General features: G+C 36.7%; 1 protein-coding gene across 1 annotated transcript in view; it reads left to right on the forward strand.

The window, feature by feature from the left end:
• Positions 1–24,893, forward strand: part of LOC131440186 (homeotic protein empty spiracles) — a 91,320-nt gene that overhangs the window by 60,154 nt on the left and 6,273 nt on the right. Inside the window, exon 2 of the mRNA XM_058611249.1 lies at positions 12,091–12,245. Within this exon, the coding sequence (XP_058467232.1) occupies positions 12,091–12,245 (155 nt within the window). The remainder of the gene's footprint in view (positions 1–12,090; positions 12,246–24,893) is intronic.

The raw sequence follows: 24,893 nt of genomic DNA on the forward strand, positions 1-24,893 counted from the left end.
TAGTGGTGCATCCGAGCATCTTGAAACCGGAACATACTGAGTCGGCCGCGAATAATACCAATACTGAAATTTTTACTAACAAATATCCTTCTCCCGTGACACTTGTGGAGTGCGCAGTAGTATATACGGCCTTTAGTAACAACAAGTGTTGGACTAACATTCCTTCCCATTCCTTAGACGATCTATGTTCGGGCCTGGCTGGCGCCGGTACTGATCAATGAATTCTGGGATTACCAGAAGATGTACATTGAAGGATGATTTACCACTCCCAGATTGGATCATCTAGAAATTCCCTGTACAATTTCAGCTAATCCCGATCAGTAACGGAGTAGCAACCAGGGGTAGTTGCTCAAGCTCAAGCTCAAGCTTTGTAATAGTAAATCGCTTGATAAAAACAGTGTTTAGATTGTTTAATGAATACCAATATACTGATATGATATATGGTTTAAAATACTATGTATTGTGGATGTCACGGTGGCCTTTATTGACAGTGTTGGTGGTACCGATAATTTGGCTAAAAGCGGCTCGATATTTTTCTACATTGTATACAACATTTTCAATGAGGTAGATGATGCTACAAGAACTCGCTGACTATGAACCGTGAGAAATTTCATCTACATTTCTTCACTCCTTCTCATACTCTGGATGTTTTACGGCCCTTACCGAACAGAAACAGTTTTGCAATGGTCGGCGCTGTATGAATTTACCAAAAGAGAACCGTAAGTTGACAATTATCGCAGAAAATCGAATCGATGATTCGACTTGATGATTCTCATACGAGAATAGAACATTTCAAAACCTTTGTGTGCACAAATGTTAAATGCACATAGTTAGAATAAGCGGCAATAGTAAAATGATTCTATCACAAATATACACTACGCGCACAGAATTGGATCTCAAACCAAGAATTAGCGACTGTTTGTTGCTTCAGAGAGAATCCCCACAGCAGCCTCAACCTCAGACGGGTCCTCGAAAGAAATTCGCTCTCGCACTGGTGTCCATTCTATTTTAAATGAACTATCCCGGTTTTTTGTGGCTGAGATGATATCCGTTTCTCTTTGGTAGCACTGATTGAAACGTGTGAAGAGTTGCTAGAGAGCGTTCTTTGATACGATGAAAAGCCATCCTTGCTTATTGATTTAAATTACAAACGAGGCATATTCGAAAAGTTTGGGCTGTTTTGGTTGAAAAAGATTTATAATCATATGAAACAGATTTTCTTTGCGTTTTTACAAATTTACTTTCCGTTTTACAAATTTACTTTCCTTTCGTACAACGGCGCTTGCGGTACTCAAGTTTCTCTTTACGTAGACATCAGAGTATCAATCGATAATCAGATCACAGTTTTTGGTCCATCCAATAAAACATTTTATTGGGAGAAATGAAACTGTTTACTGAGTCTATCACACCACTCTACGCCATAAAATGTATTCGTCATTTTTTTAAATACGACTCCGTTATTCACGCTTTCCATCGCTTATTACAGTAGGTCCAAATATTAGATATAATTAAATTAAATTACATAATTACAGCAGCTGAAAATCTTTTGGCTTACAAAAATCGTCTTACAGTTTGAACGTTTAATGTGGAAATTGTTTACTACACGCACAGATAGGCAAACGTCTGCTGTCTCAAAACAACACCTGAAACTGCTGTGACTTGTCGATTCTGAAATATAAGTGAACGAAACATACTTTTCGAACATGACTATGACAATGTAATATGATAAGCTGGCTGTGCAGAGCTTTTAGGAGCCATGTCAATTGAACGAACGAATTAAACAAATATCGTAATGCTCGGGTGAACTTATTCACGACGATTAAATAGTCATAAAACATACCAACATACCAACTTCGACAAAAACAATCCCAACTATTATAGAAATGAATTGAGAGCTCCAAAATGAGATTGAGAGCTTTCCAATTGCTCTTAAGAATGTAACTACGATTGATAAATAGGTTCAAATGGTTTTCTAACTGGGGTTTAGTGTGTTTTAGTGTCAATACTACAAATTCAATAATCGAACACTTCAAGTTTATTGAATCTGAGAGTTTTCTTTCGTTTCGTTGTTCCAAGCTATATCTTTTTCTCTAACCGCTATAAAATGATGTGTCTTATTGGCTGCGATCTTTTTAACGGTACTAATTTCATGCAAACTTCTCTAAAACAAGGAAACATCGAAGTATTGGTTTAGCAAACGCATCACCAACGTTGCTTTACTGAGTACAAATGGATGATGCAACGTTTCCGTGTGAGGCATATCACGATTAACGATCATTATGCATCTGAATCAATCAAATTAGGCCTCGTAAAAGGAGTATAAAAATCGGTTTGGATGGAGCTATCGTATCGTGCAAATGTGGATGAGGTTAATGATGATACTGATGATGATGATGATGATGGTGGTGACGGTGATGATGATGATGATGATGATGATGCTGATATGCGCAGCACACAACGTGTTTAGCAAATTTCTTCAGCCACGTTTTTTTTGCCATCGATAAAACATCAAGCCTTAATGTTCTTCGGTTTACGATATGTTTCCAACATCGCAACTTAGGTTAGTGAGCAGCGAGAGGATAATTTTCAGAAGTTTGTACCGAGCTATAGCCGACGGGTAATTACTTGTCCATTAATGATGCGCGATCGTTTTCCTTCTGGCTGATTTTTCTGTTTCCATGCCGGTAATTTTAGGTTCCGAACGAATCACATTAAGTAATGGTAGACAATGAAATGTTGCAAATGGATCTGCATCTGCTGCCTTGATAAAAAAAAAATATTTCCGTCGTTACCATGCAAAATGCATTTGCAAATCGCCCCGCCGGCTAATATTGTAAGTGGAAATTAATTCGTTGTACTTTGCAAAATGCTCCAATTTTCTTGGACAGGGCAAATGAGTGAGGACTGTGGAAGAGTTGCTTGAAATTAGTCAACACTAAAAATCAAATGTCGTCTCGGTATTTGGTTAGTTGGACTACTGCTGTTATTATTGTATACACTCAACGAGTAATAGAAAAAAAAATTCACGAATAATTGTTCCGCTGAGGGACGACTTGAACCTGTCAGCCTTATTTTAGTAGCATGATTCACCTACACTGGATTTTGGGAAGAAAATGGTCCATGAGCACAAAGATGCAACGAAATTTACGAACAATGATTTTTACTTTTATCTCGTTGTTTCATTTCGCAATAATTATTATTATCGATATTGGTTTATATAACTCCGGTTTTAATCACTATGATTTTTCACCAGGGAATAAAGATAGTAAAGTAATTAAATTTAATTTCACAGTATTCTTTTATGTACGATAAAATGTCTACAAAGTTTTTTATGCTGGGCTCTTTGATGCTCCTTTCCTGTAAGGAAAAGAAGTTTCATTAGCATTTACCGATGCTTGGGGGATTATTGGTTCGCTAATCGCGCCTTCGTCAAATGATTGGTTGTCGTTGTTGTTGTAGCTACTTTCGTCTATGTTGCTGCTTTCGTTTTTGTTGTGTTTGTTGGAAGAACAGTTAAAAGTTTATCTTGCTATAATTTCCGTTCGTTTTTTTATGTAGGGAGCCGTAACAGACGTTCCTAAATTTAGTGTTTTATTGTTGCTAATTTTTGTCTAAAAAGTGCCGGGGTTGCTTTTAGTTGATATAGTCGAGTTATTGGATGAAAATGTTTTTGGTCCAGTTTCTAGCATGGTCTACCAAAGCAGCTAGGTTTTTGACAGTAGCCCGTTGAAGTAAGAAAGTAAGAATATCATTCCATGCGCGAAGGAATAAGTTCTTCCACATTTTTTCTCGATGGAATTCACACTTCACTTAGTAAAGGATGTGTTATACTTGACGTTGTTATGTTCAATGATTTTTAAATTTTTCCGGCTTGAATTTGTTTACACTCTCTTCATGTTCCTTTCTAAACTGTATACATATTGCATTATCCAATTTGTTCAGCTGAAGCTCTGATATGTGTTTTTATGTCGAGGCGCATTTTTCCTTCTGCAAGGCTTCAAATTCGCTTACTGACGGTTGAGTACTGCTTTTTTTGATGTCAATTATAAATGACCTGGGCTCGATCGTGCGACCGATGTTTTTTTTTGTTATTTTGTGTAATTCATGTCGAAATCGCCTTCGCCACCACACTGTTTTGTACTTGGTTTTATAATACCGAGACTGCAGTCGAACGTCTTCTTTGATCCAGGCCAACAGATTTCGGCACTAAAATTCTCAATCATCTCTTCATAGTTGACCTGGTATTATTAAGATACTACGCCGGATTGGATCAACATTATTTTCTTTGTTGCAGTCAATAACTTTTAACTTATAATCTGTTTTTCAAAAAAAAATTAAGGTTTAAAGTCTTCTTTTCCAAAACTGTGATTTTACTTACAACGAATTTCATCTCAAGTTCTGTTCATCGCTTTTCACAAGTTTTGTCCTGTGGGGTAATTTCCTTAGATGTGGAGCAAGATGACTTTTTTGTGACTCTCGCTATTTTTCGGTCACTTCTGACGTAGTGCTAGGCACAAATGCATCAGTTGTGGACGACAGAGTTCTTACATGATATTTCCCAGGTGTTCTAACGTTCTTATACTTTATCTCGAATTGTTCTGGACTTTCTTCACGCTCTCCATTTTACATTTCAAAATTGCCGCTTCAGATTTATTAAAACCATATTTGCATATTTTTACTGATGGAGAGTGTTTCTAATATGCCTTGCACAACACTCGAAGCTGAGTTTTTAACAAAGCAAAGCTGAGGCATTAATATGCGATGATCCGGTATATAATTTTTATTTAAGTGCATGTCTGTGAATGTTTCGTACTCGGTTTTCGAAAAATTTGAGCCTTGTGTGAATCGAACCATCGATTTGGGTCAGGAAAGTCGTTTCGCAGAAAGCAATTTAGCTGAGGGGCCATTTCGCCAAATCGAACTATGGTCTTAATATCGTACTGGAATTGAATAAAAAAATAAAGATGATGGTTTTTCATGATCGTTTTGTTATGACCAAAAACTTTACATCTGATATATATTTTCTATTTAGAATTAAGAATAAATTCATTTATCTGTGTTTAATTAAAAACGAATACTCTTTTGAATGAATGTTTCATATTGATTTATGAAACTCGGAATGGAATTTCCAGAAAAACTACTTGTCTTTAACACTCAAACGCTCGGGAAGGGATTTTCATCGAATTTATTTTTTGAAAAAATCATCTCATCAACTCTTGATACCGTTGACCAATTTTCATGCGTCCAGTGTCAAAAAAAAAACAGATTTTCTTCTAGTCCATGCTGACTCATACGGAACCGCAGCGGTCCGAAAACACCGGATTTATTCCAGATCGCGTTGGGGTATGTCTGTTCCGTATGAGTCAGCATGGACTAGAAGAAAATCTGTTTTTTTTTACACTGGACGCATCGAAATTGATCAACGGTATCAAGAGTTATGATTTTTTGAAAAAATAAATTCGTTGAAAATCCCTACCCGAGCATTTGAGTGTTAATAACTACCCAGTATCTACTTGGTGTATCTACTACTTTTCTGTTAACTAGGAGCGAATGAAAAATCTTTTCTATTTCACCAAGTGTTGTGATGATGCGTATCCCATATCACTCATATTTTCCAAAAATTCTTTAAAAAGCTTTCCATTGAGTTTAAAATAAACACAATAATGAAAACAGTTCCGTTCCTAAAGTTTTTGACCACTGTGACCAAACTAAAACTTTAGCAACTAAAAGGAGCTTCAAGTTGAAACATTTATGAGCTAAGTTTAGAAAATTATTCCGTATTTTCAATCGTTACTGTAAGTGACGGTTCGATATTTTAAACACTTTACCCAATAAATCCGGAATTAGAAATCTAATCCGAATTGAATATAATAGCAGTTTACTGGACTGTAAGTGCTTTCATTGCGAAATTAAGGCTCAGGCGTCCTCGAGACTATTGACTTTGAAAACAGAGAAGATTTTAAACACACTTCACCCTGTTCAGAATTACCGAAAATCGGATCCGGAAGAAATCCAAAAGCAATCTATGAGATCGTAAGACCTTTCATTTGAGCCTAAGCTCGTGAAAATCAGCTTAGGCATCTCTGGAAAAATGAAGTGAGTTTCATTTCAGAGTTTATGAACGGTGTTTCCGATACTTCCGGAACCTGGAACTATTCTCAAATAATTTTTTTAGCCACCAACTAAAAAACCTGTTTTAATTCAACTAGTAGTGTGATGATACCTCTCTCATATCACTCATATTCTCACATATAATAATGTGGTATTGTTAGAGGTAATTCTCTTTAATTTTTGCAAGAAAACACAAAATTTTGTTTTTGCATCATTTAGTACAAGCTACAAAATGAAACAGTTCCACAATTTCCGGTGTTTCCGGAATCGTAAACCACGATAGTCGAACTCACTTTGTTTGGTCTACTACTGAAATTTAGATTTGTTTAGATTTTTTTTCTGTTTTTTGTTTCGCAGCTTTGAGCGGCGATATAAAATTTTTAATATTCACTCACTCTTTGGAATCGGAAGCCAGATCCGGATGAAATTCCGGTGTTTTTCATGGGATCATAAGACTTTTCATTTAAACTTACGTTTTCGTAAATCGGTAAAGCCATATTTGAAAAAAGTAAGTAAGTTCCACCTTAAAGGTATACCTAATCAACACACTGTATTTAATTTATTTCTCATCTTGCTTCTAACGAGACTAGATTTATATCAGCACTTGCTACGAACAAAACTTTTTGTTATGAACTTGTTACGGCTTGATGATCGGGTACCTACCATTTCCGGTGTCTTTGGAATCGGAAACCGGAAAGCAGGAGAGCCGAAATCGATTTATTTGACATTCTACTAACAATGGCTACCGATTGAAATAGTTATGACCCCAGTTCAGATTTTTTTACGTTGTTTGCTTCGCCGCTTTGGGCAACGGATTTTTTTTATATTCTTCACCCTTTAATTCCAGAATCAGTCCATAGGATCGTTCATTTAAACCATAGTTTGTAAAAATCAGTCACACCATCTCTGAGGATAGTGGCTAGGTAGTTTGAGATTGAAATTTTTTTCACCGATAACCCTGTGACTCCGGAATCGGAAGTCGGATTCGAATAACATTCAGAAAATTTGTATGGGATTACAAGATCTTTCATTTGAATCTTAGTTAGTTGAATCGATTCAGCCGTCTCAGTAAAAAAAATCCGAGGTTATTCGGATTCCTAGGTTTATTTTAGAAATGCATGAAGCGTCGATATCAAGTGCTATCTCAAAATTTTTTTGAATCAATTGTCTGATACTAAGAAAAAAACATTTTTTGAGACTACACCAGATCTCGATGGCTGATGCATTTTCAAATTGCCATTGCGGGGAACGCGTTTTGAGACCATAGAGACCATAAAAGAGAATTCGCTGCGTGAACTAAAGGCCATACCTTCGGCGGCCTATAAAACTTGTAGTACGATTTGTCCTTTGCCTTGTTTGGTCAAACAGGCCTCAGTTTCAGCGATTACCTCTTCATTGCTTCTAAATTTTTTACCAGCTAGCATTCTCTTGAGGTCTGAGAACAGGAAAAAGTCACTGGGGGCCAAATCTGGAGAATACGGTAGATGAGGGAGCAATTCGAAGCCCAATTCGTTCAATTTCAGCATGGTTTTCATCGACTTGTGACACGGTGCATTGTCTTGATGAAACAAAACTTTTTTCTTCTTCAAATGAGCCCGTTTTTTTGAAATTTCGTCCTTCAAACGCTCTAATAACGCTATATAATAGTCACTGTTGATGGTTTTTTCCCTTTTCAAGGTAGTCAATGAAAATTATACCATGCGAATCCCGAAATACAGACGCCATAACCTTACCGGCCGATTGTTGAGTCTTTCCACGCCATGTTTCGTTCATTGTTATATATCGACGAAAAAAAAACGGTTTTATTTCGATATAACAGCTCCAAACACTGCTCAGAATCATCAATTCGTTGTTGTTTTTGATCGATTGTGAGCTCACGCGGCACCCATTTTGCACAAAGCTTTCTCATATCCAAATATTCGTGAATAATATGTCCAACACGTTCCTTTGATATCTTTAGGGTGTCAGCTATCTCGATCAACTTCACTTTACGGTCATTGAAAATCATTTTGTGGATTTTTTTCACGTTTTCATCGGTAACAGCCTCTTTTGGACTTCCACTGCGTTCATCGTCTTCGGTGCTCATATGACCAGTACGAAATTTTGCAAACCACTTACGAATTGTTGCTTCGCCCGGTGCAGAGTCTAGATAACACTCATCAAGCCATTTTTTGGTATCGGCGGCACTTTTTTTCATCGAAAAGTAGTGTTCAACACACGAAATTCCTTTTTTTCCATTTTTTTCACAATAACAAAAGTAGCTTCACTCAAAATGCAATATCTCACAAACTAATAATCAGACAGCTGTCAAATTTACACACGTATCTTTTGAAGGTTGGTACTAACTGAAAATGGTATGGATTTAATTCTAGTGGCGCCCTCTCATAGAAACGATACAAACTTTTCAGCCGATCTGTTATAGAATTCACTCGAACTTTCGACAAATTTTCTGAGGCCCGGAGAGCCGAATGTCATATACCAATCGATTCACGATTCAGCTCGACGAACTGAGCAAATGTCTGTGTGTGTGTGTGTGTGTGTGTGTGTGTGTGTGATTTTTATACTGTTACATACAATTGTTTCAAAGTACCAAAAAGACTGTATACAGCATACTTCTTCATGACATTTTACCTCGGACCGATTTTAGCACGGTTCGTTTTTGGCAACATAATCGTTCGAATATGACATATATAAATCAGATGATGGCATCATTTTCGAGTTGAAAGCAATTGCATAATTATACTGTTTCAAACTACTTAGAGCAATGAATGTTGGAAGAACATAACACCCATGTACCATTCGAATCAGTTCTTCGAGATCAGTAAATGCGTGCGTGATAATAATTTCAAAGTAATTTCACTCAATTTTTTTCGGAGATGACTCAACCGTTTTCTACAAACTCAGATCCATATGAAAAGTCGTATGCTTCCAAACAAGGTTCCCGAATTATGTTTGGTTCCAACCTCTGGTTCCGGAACTAAAGAATGATATGTGAAACGAAATTAAAATTGTGTAACTCATTTTTCTCGTAGATGGCTGAACCGATCTAAGATTCAAATGAAATCTAAGAATCATCTAAGATTATATGAAAAGTTTTAATATTCTATGAAACATCTAGCCTTTCAGTCAGATCCAACTTCCGGTTTCGGGGATACAAAGTGATTAGTATAAAAATGTCTATTTCACATAAATTAATCAGGTTTATCGGGTTAGCAGATTTTGATAGTCGATAACCAAATAAACTTATTTCATTTTTGGTTGTATTCAGTTTTCGATTCGGAAGGCACCCAAAAATTTAATTCGTACTACGATTTCTCAAAGGTGTTTACACTGATTTTCAAACATTTTGAAACAAATGTAAACTATACAGCTACTCAAGTGATTTTATCTGACTTCGGCTACACCGATTTTTGAATTCCGGTTTCAGTATCGAATCGTTTCTCAAAAATCAATCATTTTCTCAAAAACCTGTTTTAATCCACCTAGTAGTGTAATGATGCCTTTCTCATATCAATCATACTATCATATATAATACTGTGGTATTTTTCAAAATAATTTTCTTCGATTCTTAAAAGAATAACCGAAATCGGTTTGTTGGACCGTCTACTGATAAAAACTATCAATTGGAAAACATTTGAGGTCGATTTTGATTTTTTTAAAAGTTTTTTCCGCATTTTCAGTGATGGTATACAATTTTTAACCCACTTTACCCTATTTTTCCGGATCCGGAAGTCGGATCCGCATGAAATTCAGGAATTACGTATGGGACCATAGGACCTTTCATTTGAACCTAAGTTTGTGAAAATCGGTCACGCCATTTATGAGAAAAGTTAGAACATATATTTTCTTATTTTTTCACATTTTATCCCATAACTCCCGAACCGGAAGTCGGATCCAAAAAATATTCAGGAATTTTTTATGGGACCTCAAGACCTTTCATTTGAATCTAAGTTTGTGAAAATCGGTTCAGCCATCTCTGAGAAAAGTTAGTGCACTTATTTTCACAATTTTTTGCACATTTTACCCCATAATTCCGGAACCGGAGGTCGGATCCAAATGATATTCAGGAATTTGGTATGGGACCACAAGACCTTTCAATTGAATCTAAGTTTGTGAAAATCGGTTCAGCCATCTCCGAGAGTTAGTGCAAAAAAACGTTACTTATACACATACGCACATACACACACACATACACACACATACACATACACATACACACACACAGACATTTTGCGTACTCGACGAACTGAGTCGAATGGTATATGACACTCGGCCCTCCGGGCCTCGGTTCAAAAGTCGGCTTTCACAGTGATTGCATAACCTTTCTATATGAGAAAGACAAAAAGCCAAATCTAATTTCAAAATCAAAAATTAAATATTAAATAAACTTATAGTCCCATACAAAATTAATGAATTTTATTCAATTCTGACTTCCGATTCTGGAATTACAGGATGATGAATTTTTAAAATTCAATCCGATATGGAAGATGACAATCCCGAAAAGCTTCAAAGTTGGACTCAAAACTATTGCAATTTATTCGTCAGGTCAATTCATGGCTATACGAATCGGTTTGGGCTATGCTGGTTCTTGATTACCGGCTCTGGAAGTACCTTAAATTACCGTAAACTATAAAGTGGAACTTACTTCGACATATCAAGGAATGTTTAATCGATTGCCCCTTTTTAGATTCAAATTCGATCCGATATGCTGTTTCGACATTACAGAGTAAAGAGTGATTAAATCACAAATTGTCGCTTAAAACGACGGTCATTAAAATAACGTCATTAAAACTGAAAAACCGAAGAATATTCATGCAAACAACATATGCGGATTGATAAAAAAGGTATCATCTCACTGCTAGGTGGATTAATCACGTTTTTTAATAAAATTCCGGTTCTTTTTTGATCATAAGGTAAGAGATTAGGTTTTACACGAACATGACATAACCGCACAAAATCAACAGAATGAACTTTTTCGACAGCCGCCGATGGTTTGTTTACAGTTTAAAAGTACATCAGTGGTTCATCGCTTGAGTTTCAAAATTGCAAGTCGCTTCTCACTAAACAGATTCATACAAATATCGCTCCTTGAATCGCATACAGGGCCATCTTTTTAGTTCTTTACACTGTGGAACACGTTTTTAACAGGCACTTTGACGCCATTTTTCAATTTTTATTTTGCAGTCGCAAAACAAAACAAACCACAAACAAACCGGCAGCTGTAAAAGATGAACTTGATTCATCGGGCAGTTCATTTGTGTTGTCATCCTATAAAACCTAATTACTTAGCTGCTCGAAGCGCCTCTTTAAGAGAATTGCAACTTGGTGATCTCTTTCCAAAACGGCAGTTGAATTTCTTACACACGATGTAAAATTTAATGTTTGTTCTCTGTGGAAATAGCTTATATAGCACTTTTTACATGCATGCATACATGAGGCATTACACGTGAATGTGTCATGTTAGTCTTGTTGAAAGAAGTAAAAAATGGGATTAACAATTTTTTGAAGTAGACGTATCCGGAAACCAACTGGAATGACAATTGCTATTCGTTCATGCAGGATTACTTTAATTTTCAGTAAGTGAAGTTTTGCATAACAGCGAATAGTCATCTTGAAAATGTATATTGTTTGGCAAGCGATGTGTTCCTGTGGGTCGAAGTCTTGAGTTTTCGTAAACCGGTACCATGAACAGCGAATTGCACTAAATACACGACCATGCGTGGATGTGTATGTGATAAAGAGTATTGGAAAACGCCATAAAATGTATGCACATGTAACTTGATTACATTCAAATACACGATCAGCTCGATGAACGGTAAGATTTGATCGGTCGGCCGGTCTTCCACTTCTGGTTTTTCTTCTTCTGTCGATTTGTCATTGCAAGACTAGAAAATACTAGAAACTACTAGAAACGAGCTACTAATTAGTAGCTTGCGAACTTGTGCTAATCAATCTAAATAACCAAATCTAATTTTTCAGGTTACCTGCTGCCATTTCGAAAGCCGAAGCGAGTGCGAACAGCCTTCTCGCCAACGCAACTATTGAAACTGGAACATGCCTTCGAGAACAACCACTACGTGGTGGGAGCGGAGAGGAAAACGCTTGCGCAGGTTCTCAGCCTTACGGAAACACAGGTAAGCGTCGAAGGCAAATTCGTTTGACACCTCAATTCTGAATCTGTTTTGCGGTCACCTAATAAAACTGGAACAATATCCGAAAATTGATTTCGCACGCTTTTTCAAAGTCAGAGGTTCAATTTGCCTCGCTATCTTGATTTGAGCTAATTCGTGCTTTAGTGTCATGCACCCGGAAACCAATTTGGCACCCCTTCGATTTGGTAATGAAACTTCAAGATACTATCGCAGCGGGTAAGATGATTACAGATTTCTGATGATCTGAGGGTAAATGTTTGCGGTTTGTTGGTGTTTATGAGAACGATTTATCCGTCATATCATATTACTCATCGAGATACTGTCAATGAAATTAAACGTAAAGATTTTTGAGTAGTGACATGATTTCTCGCCAGTCCCCCCAGTCCGTCCGGTTGTACTGAAGTAAATGCTAGTTAGCTCTCCCCCGAAAAAAAATGTTCACGGCGGATGTATGTTCGGTTATCCTTCCTGGATCGTTTCGTTTCCTAAGTCCCCTTCCGTGCTCATTCTGTTGCAGTTGTTGACTCACTTAATCTACCGTATGATCGGATTAGACACGCTGTCTCCTGGGCTCCGCAAAGGACGGCCCAGTGCCAGGTTACCATCTTCCCAATAGGGTTTGGGCTGCCGAATGTCGAGGGTGGGCAACATTTGAGTAAACAGTCTAATAATATGAATTTGAATGGGAACTGCCCAATTTGAGGGTGACGACGATCATTTCCCAGACATTATCAAATCGTTTCGGGTTCGATGGAAGCCTGGTGGGGTGGAACTGGACTGAATTGAGACAATCCGTGTGTCGCCATTTTCAGGGGTTACTTGTAGGCGTCGTCGTCGTCGTTTGTCGTCGCGCCGTCGTCGGCTTAGGGAGCCGGTTGTAATTAGATTGAATTACATGCCTGTTTTTGGGTCGGATATGTGGTTTGTTTAGAAGGTGTGAAAGCTTAGTCGAAATTTTTGTTAAAGTTTAGGGAAAGGAAGTCATTTGAGACTGTTAATTTCATGGTTGAAACTTGAGATAAAGTTAATATATTAAGAGCAAAAAATTAAGCAATTAGCAAGAGACGTAAGTCCACGTATAATCCAATTTATAGAAAAAGTATTTCTTATAATGACTGAATTTTACGAGAATGACATAAATCTGGGTCAAACATACCCAGCCTTCAGTTTCAAAAGACGTAAAATCTCACGAGTTTTTCTAAGTGTGTACAACAGTGTATTATTTATTACCTTCAACTCTATTAGCTCAGCCTAGACTAAATTTTCGCTGTGTTTTTTTGATTTTGAATCCCGTTTTGAGGAAATATAATTATATAATAGTAGAATTGGCCCATACTAAATCCAGATCTTGATGAAACAAATGAAAGCCACACCCATTTCCTCATTACTCTACTACCGAATAACGTGCAGCAAACTCTCCGCGTCGTAATCAACGACGTCGATTCACGGTACCAAAATGTGCAATAATTTAAACTGCAAATTGTCTGCCGTATATCAAAATTTTATTATCCATAATCCACAGTCGACCTCTGGCCCACAGCCGAAGCAATCCCTCTCAACAAAAGCGGAGCAAAAACGAATTTCGTACTTTTCCGCCACCCCAACGACGATGGCTCGTTATGAATCTCATGAATAAATTCGTTACGAAAATTGATACGCTTTTTATTAACTGTTGACGTCAACCGATTCAAGTGATGACCCTCTTCGCTCGCTACCGAGTGAAGAAATCTTTGCTAGGGCTGGGGGAAAACCTCATCGAGATTCAGTAAACATATCACCCCGCTCAATAGGCAACCGTGCGGCGCATGGAAGGAACTGGAGAACCACTCCGTCTTGCACCCCTCAAATTCATATTGGCTGAAATTGGTTTCACACGGGCTGCTCGTTTGGTACTCGTTTCTCATGTTGTGTAAGTGTTGGTTCTTTTGCTCGTAATAGGATGATTTTACGGGAGTTGCCATATTTTGATCATTGCATCGGGTTCCGTTCCGAGCCTGCACGAAAGCGACCGTGTAATCCTTATTACTTTTGGCAAATATTGTCGGATATTTGCTTGACAAAGTGCTAACAATTTGTGTAGCTCTCCGCCTTTTCGAGCTACTCGATAGGGAAATTTAAAGGAAACTTCACGGGAATGGTTGGGATTCAGTTTACTGCGTAAATCATTTATTTTGTCGCATATTTTATGTACTCGATCAAGAGAATGGCAAGAACGTGATGAACCTTTTTCATAGAGTAAATCTTCGATGTGAATCCCGCACACAATAGACAACAGTGTTGGCAGATTTACCTTTTGTAGTTCACTAGAATTGGCCCTCATACGAGAATTATTAATGTCATTTTTAATGATTTCTATGTAATAATATCCCAAATTTGCATGGAGAACTCGTCATTACTGCACTTTACACGTTTATTAAAATGATATTATTTTTTAGTAATGATACTTTTAATGAACGTGTAAGGTCCGCTAAAGCCTCAATTTACCCGAATTTAATTTACGCGACTTTATGTATACGTATACAAACCAATCCTACATGCTTCAGTGAACTGAATTATAGTAAATGTACGAAATTCTTTGGTTTTATAGAATCTAGTTAAGATCGGGGGTATCCAAGAATTCTCCGGAGAAAAAGAAATCACTATTTGAACGCGTGACTGGTGACTTTTGTATAACTTTTGTGTGCGGTAAACGACTTGTTTCTTCAATGTCCGACAGTTTCGGTAATTTATTTAACCTTTTTCAATAAATCACCTTTTTAAATAGTTCACTGAAACTGTCGGACATTGAAGCAACAAGTCGTTTTTGCTGTTTTATTAGACTGACCAGCCGAAACTCGCTATATAATCACCAATCACAGTCGTAAAATTTCAAAAAAATATGGTAATTTCTGTGGAAGTTTTTGTCCATCCAAAACCTCCTTGGAATATAGGCCTTGAGGTCTACCAACGGAACCGATGGCGTTAGTGAGTTTCTTTTTCGTGGTCCATACTCGAGGTATCACATTCAACTAATTCAATCATTGTGATGAGTAATGAGGTAGTGTTTGTTCACACAAAAACTAGTTGGAGTATAGGCCTTAAGATCTACGAAGTGAACTATCATGATCATTATACTCGGTTAATGTTCGTGATACCACATGCAACTTATTTCTGAATATTCTAAGTCACCCAAAAACTACCTGGAATTCAGGCTTTAAGATCTACCAGCACAAAAAACTGTGTTAATGAACTTTTTGTCCTCGGCCCATATTCATAATACTGCATGCAATAAATAGGTCAATTGTGAATGAACTACGCAAACCAAAAACTCAGACCATAAGATCTATCAGAATAACAAAGTGCATTGATTTTTATGCTCCATACTCGCGATTCACTGAAGTTCTTGGAATGTTCCTGAAACAAATCAGAATTGACAAGTAAGCAATATGTAGCTCCATGACTATGAACAGCATTGAAAAATTATTCATAAGCTGCTGAATGTTCGTGAAGATCTTAAGATCTGTTTTCACTGAAGTTCTTAGATGACTGTTAACGATCCTGGATCAGATCAAAACAGACAAGTAAGCAATATGTAGATCCACGACTATGAACAGCATTGGAAAAGTATTCATAAGCCCTCAGATTGCTCGTGAAGATCTTAAGGGGCGGGTAGGGTCTAACGCTTTTAAAAAATCATTTATTATTTTCTTTCTATTTTCTGATAGTAATACATTTCAAGAATATTTTTAAAGCTTATCGGAACAAAACTCAGCAAGTCATGGGCCTTTATCTTTGCCGATCTCTTTTTACGAAGAAATAAGAGCTGCGCACACAGGCCCAAGATTTCTGCTTCGATTGACTCGAAAAACTTGACAAAACATACTCGAAATGTTTCATTATAACAAAATACAAAAGAAAAAATATGGCTTTTTGAGAGTGTTAGAGCCTACGTGCTCCCTTGAGTAGTAAATTGTTTCCTTCGATTTTATAGACAATAGACTTTAAACGCGTTTTCCTCGAAAGCAGGTTCTGAAAGTCCGTGTCCATCATCATTCAAAAACTACTGAACCAATTTTTTTCAAATTTTGCACACACTTTCTACATATAAAAAACCAGACCCCAACGTTTTCCTTTTCCCTGTTTGTTACTTTGGGGAGGTTTTACAGCTACAAAACGGCGAATTTTTTCGTGAAAAATCGTAGTTTTCACTTTGAACAACCACCAAAAATCCAAAAAATTAAAAAAAAAATCGAACAGAAACGTTGGGGTCTAGAAAAACATCTACTCTATCTATGCTGCTTTGATTTGTTGACTTCTTATAAGTCTGCGCTGAGATACAGTGGACACCGCAAATCATGATTTTTCAGAAGCGTTCTCGAAAAGACCTCTTCACCGACTTATTTCTCAATATTTTTCCACGAGAAAATTACAAAATGTTGTTCGAATGATGCTTTTTATCATGCAAAAAGTTTGAATTTATTTTGTTGAACGATAATTCTGGAAAAATTAGCAAAAATGATGATTTTTGTCATCGTTTAGACCCCCCTTAAGACCTGATTTTACTGAAGCTCTTGGACTACTGAGAGCATACTTGGAACAGTCAGTAAGCAAAGTGTAGCTCTAAAAATATTAACAGCAAACTAAAAATAGATTGTATTTATTGCTGTGCTACAGTGTAGTCTCTAAGGACAATATTCCAAGCAGTTATTGGATCTTGGAATATTTTTTGCGAATTTCCGTAGTCTCAAGTCTCAAAGTACACTCAGATGGTCCTAGATGCTTTTGCGTGTGAACGTAGTAAGATTTGTTGTGTTATTTACACTAAAAATCGAATGGAATAGAAATAAAACTTTTTTTACGCGATGTTTTATTTAATTTGAGCGAAATTCGATTTACGCATCCCCGGCTTTGTGTGTGGATTGAGGGACCAGTGAAGAATGTTTTGGATTCATGCGCATTTATTCCAAAACATGATCAGAGAAAAGTTCATTTCAGTAGCACTCGTGATAGAATCAGTTCAAGAGATTTTCTAAAAAAAAACTCAGTGACTAAAAAAATCACTGCCGAGATTTTCATTTATGAAACAAGCATTCCCAAAACTCTGAACCTCGCTAAAGAGATAATCGAAAGAGAGAAGAGTCTCCGATGATATTTCGATGCTGAATTTCCTTTACGCTTCAGTTCGACGCCGAAGTGATTCGTGCAAGATTTTATTATTTATTTTCAGCAATAATAAAATCTCTATTGAATAAATTCGCAAGTGAATTGCAACTGAGAAATAATGACTGCAATATTTTAGATTATTACACATTCCAAACAGTGACGGAAGGCTGTATTAATTCCAGCTGACTGAGTACACTGCACTATTTAGATTAAACCCAATAAAACGCTTTTTAGCATGAATTTGATTCATATAAGTAACCGGAGCGCAGCATTGTCAGCCTGACTGAAACACTCAAACGCTGCGCCTGCGGCTGGGGCGTTTGAATTGGCGAAGCGGTAACCTGCGCTCTTGTTACTTCTGCGTACGATATTTAAGTTATTCAGCAGCATAACATGCTCTGTGATTGTTTTAACTATGATTATAACTTTTACTAATTTCAGCACTTGATGATCTTTTGATGATGTAACATAACACTATCATGGTATTGCTGAGTAAATCTCGAATACATCACTACTATTGATCACTTTCCACCCGCCCTACGCGTACTGAACATTTTACGAAAGGTTCATTTTTTGTTCATTGGCGAAAATAATGTCAGACATATTCAATGTGCGAACGTTTTTCTCAAATATCATTTTTCACTGATTTTTTGCCATATAGAATCATTTAAGGGTTAGCCAAATTTTGTGCTAGGGCACATAACCGTTTTCATTATTTTTACGTTTCGTCTTTGACTCATCAGTGCAGAGCAGTTCAAATTGAACTGCTTAGTGCTAAACTCGGCAGTTCAATTTGAACCGCTAAGCAGACGTAAAGTTTCTGCTACTTACAGAACACTTTTTGTTTTGCAACGAAGTGCAATGTCTTTTCTGACGTGCCGAACGAAAACGTGTTTTCGACTATTTCTGGCCGATGCAGGTATGGTCATTTAGGGGTTAGCCAAATTTTGTGCTAGGGCACATAACCGTTTTCATTATTTTTACGTTTCGTCTTTGACTCATCAGTGCAGAGCAGTTCAAATTGAACTGCTTAGTGCTAAACTCGGCAGTTCAATTTGAACCGCTAAGCAGACGTAAAGTTTCTGCTACTTACAGAACACTTTTTGTTTTGCAACGAAGTGCAATGTCTTTTCTGACGTGCCGAACGAAAACGTGTTTTCGACTATTTCTGGCCGATGCAGGTATGGTCATTTAGGGGTTAGCCAAATTTTGTGCTAGGGCACATAACCGTTTTCATTATTTTTACGTTTCGTCTTTGACTCATCAGTGCAGAGCAGTTCAAATTGAACTGCTTAGTGCTAAACTCGGCAGTTCAATTTGAACCGCTAAGCAGACGTAAAGTTTCTGCTACTTACAGAACACTTTTTGTTTTGCAACGAAGTGCAATGTCTTTTCTGACGTGCCGAACGAAACGAAACTGCACTGATGAGTCAAAGACGAAACATATAGAATCAGTTTGAGTGAGAATCGCGTTTGTAAAAAACCAGTGCAGAAATTTTCTGCAGTGAGTTTTCTGGTCGATGATTTTTTTGTCCGAAAATCACTTATGAAAAATTTCAGTCGCGATTTTCGAAATTTAGATTTTTTTCCAACAATGATGTAAAATAAAATTTTCCCTAAATGAACATGCAATGATTTATTTTACCTTTTCGTTATGATGGCAAGTCGTTATAAGTTTAGTTTAGGGTTTTATCACTGCTTAGAATTTCGAAAACTTTCATTCAAAATGAAGACTTTGTTCTGCATTCCTTAATCTGCATTATCTACAGAGAATTTCAAAACCGTGTTATCTGTTTTCAAGCAACGATAAACTCACTTTCTTGAAATGTTACCACGATTTCTCGGTTAATTAAGATACCAAAATGACAAAAAGATGTAATTAATCTCAAATGTCTTTACCGAATGAACGATAGCGAAGAAAAGGTGATCTCTGGTACAGTAGTTCAAATGAACAAATGATATGCATCAATTATTTTTTACGGATGTCGATTAAATGTTTACTGGCTCTCAAATAGTTGAAGCTTTGGTAATATGTTCAGTAAAAGTTTCATTTGCTGAATGTTCGATGGAGTAGCACTGAACATCAATCTGTCATAATTATACTGACTTGTTCATCTTTCAATACCGACATTCCGTAATATTTACACGGGCAAAAATTCATTGCCGGTACCATGATTAAAAATCATTAAATCATGAATCATGTCTATCATGAATAATAAGTCAAAAGCAAAATGATTGGTATCATGAACAACAACACATCTTTCATGAAAATTTTCATGATATCAATCATTTTGCTTATGAAATTTCATGAGATTAAAAAATGGTTCATGATTTCATGACTAAAAAATCATGGTACCGGTAATAGATTTTTATCCGTGTAGAAATAATTCGTGAAAATAATGTCGTCGTAAGCGGTAAAATATTACTTTTTTTGTAAATTCTACTCAACACTCGCAAAAATCTAAAATACAATAATTGATTAGGTAATAGATCAACTCATTTTCGCAAAAAAAATATTAATAACTACTGGAAGATGGTTTAGAAACAATGCCCAGTAATTAATGATACTAAAAAACAGCTACAATTTATATACTTTTGTGCGATCATTGTCAGTGTTTTGGCTCTAAAGAATAACTATTGGAGTGCTAAAATTGGAATAACGAAGAAATAATGAGGAAAATATTTCATGAAATATGTTTACCATACAAGAAACTTTCAGGAATCAATTCGAAATTAAATTGCAGTGTATTCTCGTTGCATGTTTCAGTTTTCTCTGTATCGCCACCGAAATTTCTCTATTTGAAAGCTAATCTTTGCTAAAATACTTCATCATTTTGGTTTAATTCATTGAAAATTGGTATGACTTTTACTGAATCGAGAAAAAGTAACAATGTTTCAAACTTACAAACTGTGTCAGTAATATGAAAACAAGTGTTCTGTAATATTTTGACGGGATTCGCTAGAATCCAGTAGTTTGTTCACAAATGACTGTAAAGTGGACAAATCTTTCAGATCGTTCAGAGAAAATAATATTTTACGTGATCACAATTCACTGCATAGCTCATTCACGGATAACACGAAAAAGACTGGTACGAGATGGCTCTCTTACACAGCAACAGATGTAACTTTGAAGGATTTACTCAAGCGCAGAGGTAAGCCAGAAGAACTAGACAATTCATCAATAGTGATTATACTAGTGGGAGATGAAAGAACCGGGAAGGTTGTTATCATATCTGTCTGAGTTGAATCAGCTTCGTTTGTCCTGTTAATGTTCGAGCAGAGAAAGAGATTGAATACGATATTTAGACGAGATGGCGACGAGAATAAAAAAAATATGTTTAAGCCTGTTTCATTCTGTAAAATAGCGCTACCATTGAGATACCCTGAAGATCTGAGAAAGTTACACCAAACAGAAGCATCTGATGAGGTCAAGTGCCCATAGAAGTTCTCCATTTTGTATTGATGGATAGTTATATCGAAAGGAATATGCACAATCATGTACAGTAATTGATCTCTAGTATTTTGATTATTTTACGTTTCGCATTCAGCTCATCAGTGCATTAGCAGATTATGTTGACTGCTAATGCCACCTCGCGGATCAACATAATCCGCTAAGCAGACGTAAAGTCATTGCTATTTACAACGCACTTATTTACACCGAAGTGCTATGTCTATCCTGACGTCCCAGGCGAAAACGAATTTACGACTTTATGGCCGCAAACATATTTTAGTCATTTTGGTTTTGGTACCTCGTGGGTACCGATTTGTGCAGAAGTGCACATGACTGTTTTGATTATTTTACGTTTCGCATTCAGCTCATCCAAAAAATGACTAAAATATGTTTGCGGCCATAAAGTCGTAAATTCGTTTTCGCCTGGGACGTCAGGATAGACATAGCACTTCGGTGTAAATAAGTGCGTTGTAAATAGCAATGACTTTACGTCTGCTTAGCGGATTATGTTGATCCGCGAGGTGGCATTAGCAGTCAACATAATCTGCTAATGCACTGATGAGCTGAATGCGAAACGTAAAATAATCAAAACAGTCATGTGCACTTCTGCACAAATCGGTACCCACGAGGTACCAAAACCAAAATGACTAAAATATGTTTGCGGCCATAAAGTCGTAAATTCGTTTTCGCCTGGGACGTCAGGATAGACATAGCACTTCGGTGTAAATAAGTGCGTTGTAAATAGCAATGACTTTACGTCTGCTTAGCGGATTATGTTGATCCGCGAGGTGGCATTAGCAGTCAACATAATCTGCTAATGCACTGATGAGCTGAATGCGAAACGTAAAATAATCAAAACAGTCATGTGCACTTCTGCACAAATCGGTACCCACGAGGTACCAAAACCAAAATGACTAAAATATGTTTGCGGCCATAAAGTCGTAAATTCGTTTTCGCCTGGGACGTCAGGATAGACATAGCACTTCGGTGTAAATAAGTGCGTTGTAAATAGCAATGACTTTACGTCTGCTTAGCGGATTATGTTGATCCGCGAGGTGGCATTAGCAGTCAACATAATCTGCTAATGCACTGATGAGCTGAATGCGAAACGTAAAATAATCAAAACAGTCATGTGCACTTCTGCACAAATCGGTACCCACGAGGTACCAAAACCAAAATGACTAAAATATGTTTGCGGCCATAAAGTCGTAAATTCGTTTTCGCCTGGGACGTCAGGATAGACATAGCACTCGGTGTAAATAAGTGCGTTGTAAATAGCAATGACTTTACGTCTGCTTAGCGGATTATGTTGATCCGCGAGGTGGCATTAGCAGTCAACATAATCTGCTAATGCACTGATGAGCTGAATGCGAAACGTAAAATAATCAAAACAGTCATGTGCACTTCTGCACAAATCGGTACCCACGAGGTACCAAAACCAAAATGACTAAAATATGTTTGCGGCCATAAAGTCGTAAATTCGTTTTCGCCTGGGACGTCAGGATAGACAGCACTTCGGTGTAAATAAGTGCGTTGTAAATAGCAATGACTTTACGTCTGCTTAGCGGATTATGTTGATCCGCGAGGTGGCATTAGCAGTCAACATAATCTGCTAATGCACTGATGAGCTGAATGCGAAACGTAAAATAATCAAAACAGTCATGTGCACTTCTGCACAAATCGGTACCCACGAGGTACCAAAACCAAAATGACTAAAATATGTTTGCGGCCATAAAGTCGTAAATTCGTTTTCGCCTGGGACGTCAGGATAGACATAGCACTTCGGTGTAAATAGGTGCGTTGTAAATAGCAATGACTTTACGTCTGCTTAGCGGATTATGTTGATCCGCGAGGTGGCATTAGCAGTCAACATAATCTGCTAATGCACTGATGAGCTGAATGCGAAACGTAAAATAATCAAAACAGTCATGTGCACTTCTGCACAAATCGGTACCCACGAGGTACCAAAACCAAAATGATCTCTAGTAGTTTTATTTTAATTAAAGGCTGGTTTCAGGGTTTGTTTATGGCAAATTTGTTAGGGTAAATATCATATGTAACACACTCCTTAAATTTTTCTAGTTATGTTTTGATAGAAAGTTTTACCTAAAGGTTTTCAAAAAATCTACTGAACTAAATGAGTTTATTTACAATTTTGAAATGAGATATTTTGACAGAATTGAAAATATGAATTTTTAGGTATCTACGCTATCTTCGCAATAAGACTTTAAAATGTTTCAATAAAATAATTTTTATACATTAATACTTTTACAGAAGACAGCAAAATGTAGATAAAGATAGTTAAAAATTGAAATCTACTAAAATGGCAACACTGACTTTGCTGCGAGTACACCACCACCGATTTATTTTATATGACACCGTAGTACAGAACTGCGCATGCCTATCAAAAGGAAAAGAATACAAGCTCTTTGTGGCAGTTTTCTCTCGAGAGTAGAATTTCCCCTGTCTAAACATGATATTATATGTTGTTAGAGCTTCGTAATATTTTGCCTGCCTGCCTGCCTGCCGAACATAAAACCACCAAACCGTCAAAGGGGCATTCGGTTTTTCACACTCAATTTAGTTTCCGTGCCTGCCCGGAGCTTCGCTTGCTTTCCCGACGAAGCTGTTGATAGGAACAGTAGTGACGATATTGCGTAAAACATTTTTTTTCCACCGTTGTCAGCCATCTTGATTAAATTATGGTGAAAACGGTTGGTAATAGAGCCTTTATGGTAAGTGCCCCTCCTAGTGCATGGCTGTTCGGTCTGTTCGAGTGTAAACAAGTTGTCCATTTTGGCTGTTGGAGTGCTAATGGTTTGGCGTGGTTAAGAAATGTTAATGGAGTGTGGGGGGGATTTAGTGAAAAAATACGCAAACTTGTACAATTTCATTGAATTGGCTTTATCAGTCAAGTTAGGTGATTATGGGCGAGAGATTATAGAATGTGAATTGTGGGAATCCTCAGTCCTCTATTCATTTAAATGTTTTTGTTACTCAAATGCTTAATTTACATTGAACTTTATGACCGCATTATGCGTATAAGCAATTCTAAGAATGGGTGGAAAATAATCATATTTCAAATATTCCGATTAGAATGAAGCTTCTAACAAGTTTCCAGTATACCAAACAATTTACTTTGCGCGGGAGAGACCAGTTCGACTTAAGATTCATTTGAGATAAGGTGGATGTTTTTTTTTCGTAAGAACATTTTTTCAAATCGTTGTAACTGTGAATATTTTTCCCAAAAAATAAACACAAACACTCAAAAAACAAACGCTCTGCAATGAAGTGCGAAAATAGCTTTTCTTAAATGGGAAAGTGAAACAAATTTACCAATTGAACCATGAATGCTTCTACGGATGTCTGAAAATACCGAAATCAGGAAGAAGAAAAGAAGTTTAATAAAGCAATGAAGTGATTAATTTATTTTTATTATAAATTTTGGTGTCAATGTGTAAACAATAACTTACCTTTTAGATATATCTTTTTTTTTTTGTTCATATGAAAGTTTAAAATAAGATAATATTTTACCGAACTAGATATGAAATATTATGTTATAAAGTTCATTTTACAGGTTTTTTTTTTCATCGTGCAGCTTGGGATAGTCATTACTCCAAATGACCGCTCACAAACTCGAAAGCATACGAAGAATACTTAACAGTAAACTGTCGCTCTCCTAAAACGTACGTTTTTTACCCCAAATGACTATATAAAATATTGCTCAATTATAAAAAAAAACCGTGAAACGTGTGCTTTTCGATCAATTCATATTTCAAATCATTTTATACTTGATGACATAACATCTGAACGCATACTGAATGGAAGATCATTGAAAGTCATAAGTGAAATACGACTGCAGTTAGACTTATCAACGTCAGGTGCGTCCAGAATGGAAAAATACTCCAAAATCAATTCTGTGCGGGTTATTTTTCAGTTATTTATTCCGATAATCCAACTTGTTTCTCTTCCGTGAGAAACCCCTCTATAATTGATCTTATTGTAATAGATAAAAGTCACAATTGTAGTAAGCTGAT

The sequence above is a fragment of the Malaya genurostris genome, chromosome 1, assembly GCF_030247185.1.
Source record: "Malaya genurostris strain Urasoe2022 chromosome 1, Malgen_1.1, whole genome shotgun sequence".
Taxonomy (NCBI): domain Eukaryota; kingdom Metazoa; phylum Arthropoda; class Insecta; order Diptera; family Culicidae; genus Malaya; species Malaya genurostris.